Here is a 9339-nt window from a genome sequence, read left to right as displayed (position 1 = left end):
ATGTATGATAGGGTATAGATACACTAGTTTTGATATCATTCAAAAGACTTATTTGTGATCTTTCTGAAAAATCCTATGAATATATACATGTGCCTGCTGTCAAATCACGATCCCTGTGAATCACTTCTCGCGAGACTTTGGATGCGTGGCGAGACACGAGCGAAAAAACAGTGGAAGCAGATTTCGCCAGCCACGTGCAGACTTGTGCAATAGTCAAGAAAGCCGAAATTTCGCATCAAATTTCTTTCCCTTCGTCTCTCTACATGCGCTGTTCCAGTGCTGGTGGTGTGGACATCGCTTTGTCCGTTTTGACGCTACAGTTTTCGGACGTAAGTCGGGTAAAATGGGGGAAATATGGAAAGTCCTTGGGCAGTGAGTGCCGTTCGGCCCATTCAAAACTGAAGCGTGAGTCATTCCTGTGCCCTAACCGGGGCTATCTCCTTTCCTAGAAACGTGCAGATATGCTTTCACTTGTAGCCTTTACGTGTTGCCCGTATTGGTATACTACTGTTCTTGTAACTTTGTTTCATCGTGAATTTTTATGTGTAAAGGAATTTCCACATGGGAGTCACTAAACCCACAACTTGTCAGATTTCCAGTCGTGACTTCTTGTGCTCTATAAACGTTACCGACAGGAAAATATTTTTCTAGACGAAAATTTGTCTGGGTCGCGGTTTAGTCAAGAGCTCAGACTCAGAGTAACGCCTACCATGTGTCCTGTTTCCCACATCAAATGAGTAATTAATTAACTTTGCCGTTACTTTCAAAGTAATGATTACGCAGTGTGACGTAAACAAAGTTGTTTTCATATTATCAGGTACTGTGGCATGGGAGAAATGAATGGTGAACGGTGAAAGTTACATAAATTACTTCTATAGAAGTGGTATAAACTCATTTCAGTTACCAACAGTACCAGAATTGTTGTCTCATCAAAACCTAAACCTATTAAGGCACTGAAAAAAAACTGGTTTTAATTTCCCTGCCCCTCAGGTGACCTCTGAGGGCTTAATAGGTCATCTTGTTTTGATCCCCATTTGGAAACAGCTGTGCCTTTATTTTGGTCACCATCATTAAAAAGTCATCTTGTCATGAGGAAAATTCTTCACAGCAGAAATGTATGCGACACCTTGGGTCTATGTTTCAAAGTTCTAACCTTGACACCATTGGGATAATGGTCTCAACCCAGTTCAGGCTAATACTAGTAGTTACTTGTAAGCATTGATCCATTATTGTCACAATCAGGAAGATTCAGGCCTTTACCAACCTGGCCCAACACCCTGGTTAATTATCGGGCTAAGGGTTAACATGTTTGGCAGAGGTGACCAGGTTGTTGGGCCGATTACTAGTAGTAGCCATGGGCGAAGTTGGTTATGGGCCAATGCATCCAACCTCAGTTTTTTTTTTCAATCTCACACATGTAATCTAGACAAATGTAGTGTGCTTGTTCTGTTGTAATATCTTTTTATGATGCTGTGTCATCTGCAGGTTTGGAGAATCAACACTCTGTACTAGAAGCAAATCATCATGACGTGCAGTCGGATAGTTATGACAGCTGGTATCTCAGTTGCAGTGGCTGTGTTCACCATTCTGTGGTTCTCGAGCAAAAAGAAAAAGAAGCCTAGCACTAAATCAACCAGTGGCTCAGACAAGCACAGCAGCAGTAGCATAGAAAAAGAGGAATCATCACAAGCCACTAGTAGTATTGACGAGCAGTTTAGCCATAAACATGCAGCTCTAGCAGTAGAGGAGCTATCTGCCAACACCTTTAGTGCTAAGGATTTCAATACAACTACAGCTCCATCAGAGAGTTCCTTATCTCTGAAGAAAGAAGCTCCACTACCTCATGTGGAGTCTTGCAAACAGCCCGAGCTGTTGAACTCTGCTGAAGGAGAGAAGTTTGAGCAAGAGGAGCATGAAGATGCTCCTCTGCAGAATGAGCAGAATGAGATGGCAGCAATTAAGAGCCCTGATGTTGGAAAGTCTGACAAGTCATCAGTAGAGGAAGCAAGCACGAAACAAGAACAGGCCCTCTGCAAAGCAGAAAACACAACCACTGACAACACTGACGAGTCAACCTGTAAAGATGAGCTTTGCGTAGATTGTGAGGAAAATGTAAAGGTTGATTACAGCGATAAACAAGAGCCTTCTCCTCCCATCTCCTCAGCAGTCCCTAGCAAAACACTCAGTAATGCTGGTGACAACTTGAACTGTGGGTCAGAGCTGAAGATAGAGGAGTCCTCATCTGACACTTTGCTTCAGCCTCAAGTGACATCCATTGAAGCTGAAAAGGTCAGTAAGTCAGTAGAACCAACTCAGGAGTCCAGCAGTTGCCAACTGGAATCCCCTAACACTCAGGAAGCCGACAGAGTGCAAACCAGCAGCCAAGCGTCATCCAGCTCTTCCCTGTCAGAATCTAGCACTGATGGGCCAGCAGAAGACGAAACATCTGTGGGGAAAGATGTTAGCTGTGATGCCTGCAGTGATGAAGGAATAGCAGACACTACCAACAGTGATGTTACTGCAGAGAGCACGCATTCATCTGGTGCTGAAGTCCAGTCAGTCCCCTCCTCCGACTGGGGCACAGCGGTTGAAGAACTAGAGCGCAAAACCAAGCAGAAGACACAGTCGCCAAAGACACACAAACCCCCAAGTGAGGCTGATACCCAGAAGTCCCCTTCTCCCACCCCAGTAGACATCCCTTTGGTTTCCCCCGGGTCAGAGGTCAGCAGTGAGGTGTCCAATGACAGCGGCCGCAGCACCATGGACAACGGCGCGGCAAGCACAGCCAGTAGCAGCACACACCAGGACCAAGCTGGGGTTCTAGAGGAGGACCAGATCATACTGTGGAAAATTAACTTCCCATCGGTACATGACATCTCTTCTATTACCGTAGCCTTCACAGGTTGCTGCAAAAATAGTAGAAATTGGCCAAATAAGACAGAAAGCACGCCAGTGGAGTTAGATGGCCGAAAAGTTCAGTTTGCGACCTTCTCAGCCATCAAACTCCTCTGGTGTGCTTTCTGTCTTATTTGGTCAATTTCAACTTTTTTTCAGCAACATGTGGAGCCTGCTAGAGGCTATTCTTCTAGCCCAATCTTTTTCTCTCATCTGTTATCTAAGAAATCTGAGCATGTTTAAAGCTAAGAAAATATGATATCTGAGTTTGTTGATCAGGTAACATGAAAAAATGTTTGTTTAGCTTAAGATATTTAAGTATTAAAATGTGTTACAGGGTCATGTACATGTTCCTTTTGCATATGCTTGTGAGAAAGGATTAGGTGCAGAATAATGTATCTACATTGATACATAGCATATCACAACTTGATACTTAGTACATTTGTATTAGGTAAAATGTAGGGGCTATGTACTAACTGAACTTGATATATATATATACCAAACACCTTTTAACTTTGGCAATTAGTCTGTAGTTATGGCAACAGCTGTCTACCTAGCTGTTGCTTAGGAAAAAGAAAAAAATGTTATTGTACCTTGTTTTGTAATCAAATACTGGTTTAAACTCTACAACTGGCTAGAGAGTGCTGTAGTTGTGTTCAAAGCAGTAGAAATAGGTTCATTACTTGAAAAATTGCACATCAGAATATTGCACCTAGAATTGCAGTGCTTGTCCCTGTAATAAGTTTCCTGTGCTGTCTGGTAGGACCTGTGTGGCCGCCTGATCGGGAAACAGGGCAGGAACATCAAGTGGATGATGGAGAGGACAGGCTGTAACATCTACATCAGGAAGAGTCCGGACTACATGCAGTGGTGCTGTCTGGAAGGTGGGTGTCATACCTGGTACCCAGTACTTTTACCTGGTCATAAAAAGTACCTGGTACTAGCAAACTGAAATTAGAAGTCCACAATGAATACTAGTGACCACCTCTAAGTGTAAAGGACCACCTGGCCAATTTGACAAAATTTGGTGGTGGCCAAAAGTCTATAGTGATATATTACTAGTTAAGTAATTTCCCTGTAGTGTCCACAAGTCCACAGAGAGCAACATTTTTTGTTTGGTACCCTGGCCAGAGCAAGTCTCTTTGACAGTTATGATTGTAGTAGATGGTTAAAATGAATCATACAAAAGTAAAGTTTCAAAACAGAAGTTTTCAAAGTAGTACTCAAAGTATTGGGAACATGATATAAAAATGCATGGGTAAAAGAAATAAAAAGTAAGAAATAAGTTAAGCCTACATCAGTCTTGCTGTATCTCTATTGCAACAGGCACCCAGAGTGAGGTGGACCACGCCCTAGACATAATTGGCCGGAAGTTCCCAACAGTGGACCTGAGTGCAGTTCAAGACTCTCCCGTCTCAGACTCCTCCGACATCTCCCAAGTAATGGCCGGGCCATGTCCTCATGGCTGATTCTGTGATACTGAAGAAGTCTGGAAGCGCATCCGCCATAATGCATGTCTCGACTGCATTAGCTTTTGCATCAGCGTCAATCTGGCAATCTTTTTGCATGATGTGTAACCAAAGTGTTACCAAGTGTGATTGTAGTTCACTAACCGTCTCCCTGTGTAGATGTTTGCACCAGGGAGAAGGTTGTTACCCAATGATATGGAAAATCAGCAAATGCTATCATAATCAAGCCAATCTAAGTGTGTTACATGAAAGTTGTGTCTGTGTTAGGGGAACCTTTGAGTTGTTCTGTATTTAGTATTTTTACCTGGAAAAGCATAGCACCTTTAACTTGTTTTGAAATACTCTGATCCTGTAAGGGTCATCTGAAAAAGAAAGTTTTGTCCAAAATCTGTAATTGTGGTGGAAGATAATTTTTGTGGTAGACCTCCTTTACAGAGTGAGACTAACACGTGGTTCTACATGGACAGCAAGGAACCTTTGCCACGATCAAAGGCAACAGTCAAAAGCACAAGCAAAACTTGAAATCAAATGCAGAGCAACTCAGCTTTGAGGAAAACGTGTGTTGATGTTGTTGTTGTTGCATGCCTGTTGTTGCCCCCCCTGATTACCATAATTGTGTTGGGCTTGCGGTGTGCATGTGTGTCTGACAGCATGATGTGTCCCGTGGTGTTTCAGAGGTGTGTGGACATCATCCCTGTCCTCCCTCCTCAACTCCAGCTGCAGCTGACCGAGGGACTCAACGACGTCATCGTCTGTAACATCATGGACGCCTCCCACGTCTTCGTGCAGCAGCACATCCACCCAACCTTCCCCGCGCTGGCAACGTTGGACCACTGTATGGCCATCTGCTATGCAGACCAAACATTGGTGCCAGGGGTGCCCAAACCTGTAGACAGTAAGGGCCATTTCTGCATCACCCCTATACAGCCCTCCCTCTTGATATAACTACATATACTGGTCAAACCTGTACAAGTGACCACCTCTGCCCAAGGACCACCTGCTCAATGTTATTACTTTTGGTGGTCTCAGATTTCCCCATTGGCACAAGTATCAATCATCCAATCTTCTTTGACCTTTTATCTATAGTAACCACCTTTCCAGTTTCCACATAGACCCAAACCTGTAGACAGTAAGGACTATTTCTGCATCACCCCTACACAGCCCTCCCTCTCGATGCATTCATACTTACACACACACACAAAATAAAACACCAACACAAGTGTCAGGATGGGCACTAGTGCGTGAACTATGCAGACCAAACATTGGTGACGGGTGCCCAAACCTATAGACAGTAAGTAAGGGGTATTCTTAGACCCCGTTCGTTTCAGGATCCACAAATCGGAATACATGCAGGCACGGGATCCCAATTCACTCATCCTGGTCTGAAAGGTTCAAATCCAGGGCCTCCCTGAAAAGTAACATCTACATCTGTCATATGAAGGCATATGCCACTGAAGAAGTTACCCTGGTCCCTGGTACAAGAACTTGAGGCGGATTTGTTGCATAGAATGGTGGTCCATTCTGTGTCTTCGTGCATCCTGATTTGCAAATCCAGGATTAGTGGAGATTTACTTGAAAGTCATCATGTACAACATTTCAAATGATCTACAGATTTAGGTCATATTACAGTAAGGTCTTGAAACTACATTTTTTATGTTTGAAGTAGCCCAAATGTTTAATTATTGTTGACATCTGCATTGCCTCTGCAGTTGGTGTCATCTGTGTGGCCCCGTCGCCCATGTTGGGAGCATACTGCCGTGCCGAGGTCCGAGAGGTGATGGAGGACACAGACTCTGTCGTTGTGAAGTTCTGTGACTATGGAGGGTACTACCACGTACCACGAGATGTCCTACGCCAAATCAGGTAAGCCCTAGTGAGATTGTGTGGCGTAATCGGCAGCGCTTTGGGCCCAAGCCCAAGAGGTCTCAAGGTTGAAACCTGATCTTGTGCCCTTGGGAAAGGCACTTTACATGACTTCACTCACTTTAGTCAGGTGAAAAATGAGTACCTTGGATAGGACGTTAAATGGAGGCCCTGTGTTTGGTGAAAGCCACACTTGAGCATGTTAAAGAACCCACTGCATTTATCAAAGAGAGTAGGGGTCCTTCTCGGTGTGAGTGGCTCAAACCTACAGTCTGGTCTCTGGGTTGACATCTTGCAAATTTGATAGTCACCTGCTATGTCAATCCTTGCACAAATGTGAAACTGAATAGATAAATAAATTTTTTATCTACTTTGGACATGGCAAATTGGAATAGAGTTTGTTTTTATCAATGAACATTTGTTGGTTTGTCAGAGTCATCTGCTATTCCTGAATTGTCCTGAAATTGTTTCAATCCTCAAGATGTTTGCTGTCTTGACACTTTCTTTTTCTTGACAGGAGTGACTTCATGACCCTCCCGTTCCAGGCTGTGGAATGTTACATGGCAAACATCGCCCCACTAGAAGGTATGTATGGTAGTGTCCCTCTTTTACTCAATCAAAACAGTAGTTGTTTCCTGACCACACATATTGCTTTGCCAGCCTCAATGTGTGAAATGAAATTCTTCTAGTCCAGCATACTTGGAAAATGACCACCAGTTGAGTAAAAGCTTCTTTTCATTCCATCTTTAGGGTTGGACAAGTTTTCCAAAATCCACTTGTCCTATCGGGCAAGTTAGCAGCAAGTACATAAAGAATTTACTTGACCGAACCAACTTTTATCTTGACAATCCGACTAGCGGAATTGTCCAACCCTGATCTTAAGATGGAAGTAGTAAACGATTTGCAGTTTTGAAGAGAAACATCTGTACTTTGTCTTGACCAGGTGAGGAGAGCTTCTCCATTGAAGCTACAGGACTGGTGGAGGAGTTGACCCAGGGTATGGTGACTCAGGTGAATGTGGTTGGGTACTCTACTGAAGGCTGTCCCCTCGTACATCTGTACTCCACACAGGGCGACACGGTAAGTATAAGTATTTCAAGTTGTCGCATTCTCAATATAAAAAAAGAACCCGCAGGTGAGCAGAAGGTATTCATAGATCTGTAATTTTTTGTACCCAAACAGTGGAACAAGATATTGGGGTAGACTATTTGTACTATTATTTACCACCTTAGTAGACGCAGAGTATTAAGACAGAGTTTGTAAAATAGAAATAGTTTTTTCTGTGCTTGGATCATTTTATTGTGGCAATAGTTAACTTTCCGATGGACTTTTAGCACGAAGACTATAGAAAAACATAGGCCAATCTCACCTTCACAAAGGTTGGAAACATATGATTATACCTAACGATGAATACCTTCTCTTTCAGAGCATCATGGTGAATCGGGTGATGGTGGAGCAGGGCTTAGCGCAGTGGTTAGAGGCATGAATGTCAAATTAGCTGCTAGCTTTACTACCACAAGTGCAATCACTGCAACCTATTTTCAGAGATGCCATGATGCAAAGGAAAAATTACAAAACAGAAATGGGCTGTAGTTTGTAGTGTTTCTGTCTTACTTTGTCCCACCAGAATAATGACTTAAAAACTCTCCTCAGCTTCTTGTCTGGTATAGCAAAGCCCTGGAGGTGACATTAGTTGAAAGCTGTACAAATGTTGAGCAAGTTCTGTAGAGGAAAGACCTTTAATTTGACAACTTCAATGGCATTTCTGACATACAAGCTCTGCAATATGCTATGCTATGTGAGGTGCTTTGTACATATTATTACTACCACTAGTACCAGTAGTTTTGTTAGTTAAATTATGTTTATTACCTACTTGTGTTGGATGGTTTAAGAAGAGCTTTTAATTATTGAATACCAAATAAAGATATTTGATCTCTCTTATGTTAACTGGAAAGCAGGACATCTCTGTCCGGCATTTATAGCAGAAGTGATTTCATTACTTTGTACAAAACTATTTTTTTTCAGTCATGGTTTTCTTAAAATTGTCTCACTTCTGGGCAAGCAACTACTTCATCTTGTGCAATCTGACACTAGTTGGATTTACATAATGTACATAACAAACATTGACCAATACTGTACAGTTTATATAAAGAACAAGTTCATATCAGGTTTTCAAACATACAGCTGTTTTTACACATGTCCAAATCAGATTACTATATGGAGACAAGCATTAGATTTCTATGACCAAGATTGCAGCCACTTGCTTGAAATAGTTTATACATGCATAGTTGCATACTGTATTACATGTTCAGAATTTGATATTTACATCAGCTGGTTTATATGGGAATCATGGATGTGTTGAGAGAAATTACTATGTTTGCTTTCTACCGCATGAGAGAAGAAATAATGAAGCAAAACCGTAAAAAGATGTGAATGAAGCCGACTATAGATGTGATTGTGTGATGAGTACTTTGTGTACTGGTGATTTGCTTTGTCTATTTTTCCAATAAAGTTACATTTGCACCGGAACCTTCCCTTGCCTGTATCATAACTGCATTGATTCGAACATTACTCTCAGACTCCAGTTTCATTTACCCTTTTCTCAGAGCTTGCCTCCAACTTGTAGCATCTACCAGGCTCTGTAGATTGTTGGCCAAATAGTAGAAATTTGACAAATGGAGGGAAAAGTATGTTGACTGCTAAGGATGACTTAGCCTGATTTAAGCAAGCTTCTATACAGCCTGCCCAGGGAGGGGCCATTTACAGCCCTGGACAGCGGAGTTTGCGTTACACAGACTAAGGCTGACTCCTCTAACATACTATTGACTCTGTCAAATTTCTACTATTGACCAGCAATTTGCAGAGCCTGGTAGAGGCTATCCAACTTAAAGATTTCAATCCACAAAGTGTATGCATGGGACGTGCTTTTGTCACTTAATCTTCATGTAGGTAAAGTGTCAGGTAATGTTTTGCAGTTGGTATATTTATGAAAAGATGTTTTGGATCACCTTATCTTTCCATTGCCTTAAAATATGATTCACATCAGGTCAACTTTGATATATCAATCTAAATGTGTTGCATCATATGACATTCACTTTGACTTTACAGAATC

At 42.2% G+C, this 9339-nt stretch overlaps 1 protein-coding gene across 3 annotated transcripts; it reads left to right on the top strand.

Annotated features, from left to right (window-relative positions):
• Nucleotides 1-94: 94 nt before the first annotated feature.
• Nucleotides 95-8756, top strand: LOC118425690 (A-kinase anchor protein 1, mitochondrial-like). 3 transcript variants are annotated; one of them, XM_035834725.1, is made up of 9 exons: nt 95-405; nt 1486-2865; nt 3659-3779; nt 4222-4334; nt 5040-5259; nt 6074-6227; nt 6745-6812; nt 7171-7307; nt 7654-8756. In XM_035834725.1, exons 2-9 carry the CDS (start codon nt 1525-1527, stop codon nt 7711-7713), a joined length of 2214 nt encoding a protein of 737 aa, XP_035690618.1. In that variant the 5' UTR covers nt 95-405; nt 1486-1524; the 3' UTR covers nt 7714-8756. The 3 variants fall into 3 exon arrangements, with proteins under 3 accessions (XP_035690618.1, XP_035690619.1, XP_035690617.1); XM_035834726.1 differs by having other exon boundaries at nt 97-329; nt 5082-5259; XM_035834724.1 differs by having other exon boundaries at nt 97-329.
• Nucleotides 8757-9339: the final 583 nt, after the last annotated feature.

Source organism: Branchiostoma floridae, chromosome 11 (assembly GCF_000003815.2).
Source record: "Branchiostoma floridae strain S238N-H82 chromosome 11, Bfl_VNyyK, whole genome shotgun sequence".
NCBI lineage: Eukaryota > Metazoa > Chordata > Leptocardii > Amphioxiformes > Branchiostomatidae > Branchiostoma > Branchiostoma floridae.
The sequence above is the reverse complement of the archived record's forward strand: the minus strand, read 5'-3'. Positions and strand labels throughout refer to the sequence as shown.

What these genes read in the sequence shown, in the direction of transcription:
- LOC118425690 (XM_035834725.1), top strand. Translation starts at nt 1,525, where the DNA reads ATGACGTGCAGTCGGATAGTTATGACAGCTGGTATCTCAGTTGCAGTG. An exon ending in GCAGTGGTGCTGTCTGGAAG is followed by an intron (nt 3,780 to 4,221) that starts GTGGGTGTCATA and finishes CTATTGCAACAG; the next exon opens with GCACCCAGAGTGAGGTGGAC. An exon ending in GGTGCCCAAACCTGTAGACA is followed by an intron (nt 5,260 to 6,073) that starts GTAAGGGCCATT and finishes TTGCCTCTGCAG; the next exon opens with TTGGTGTCATCTGTGTGGCC.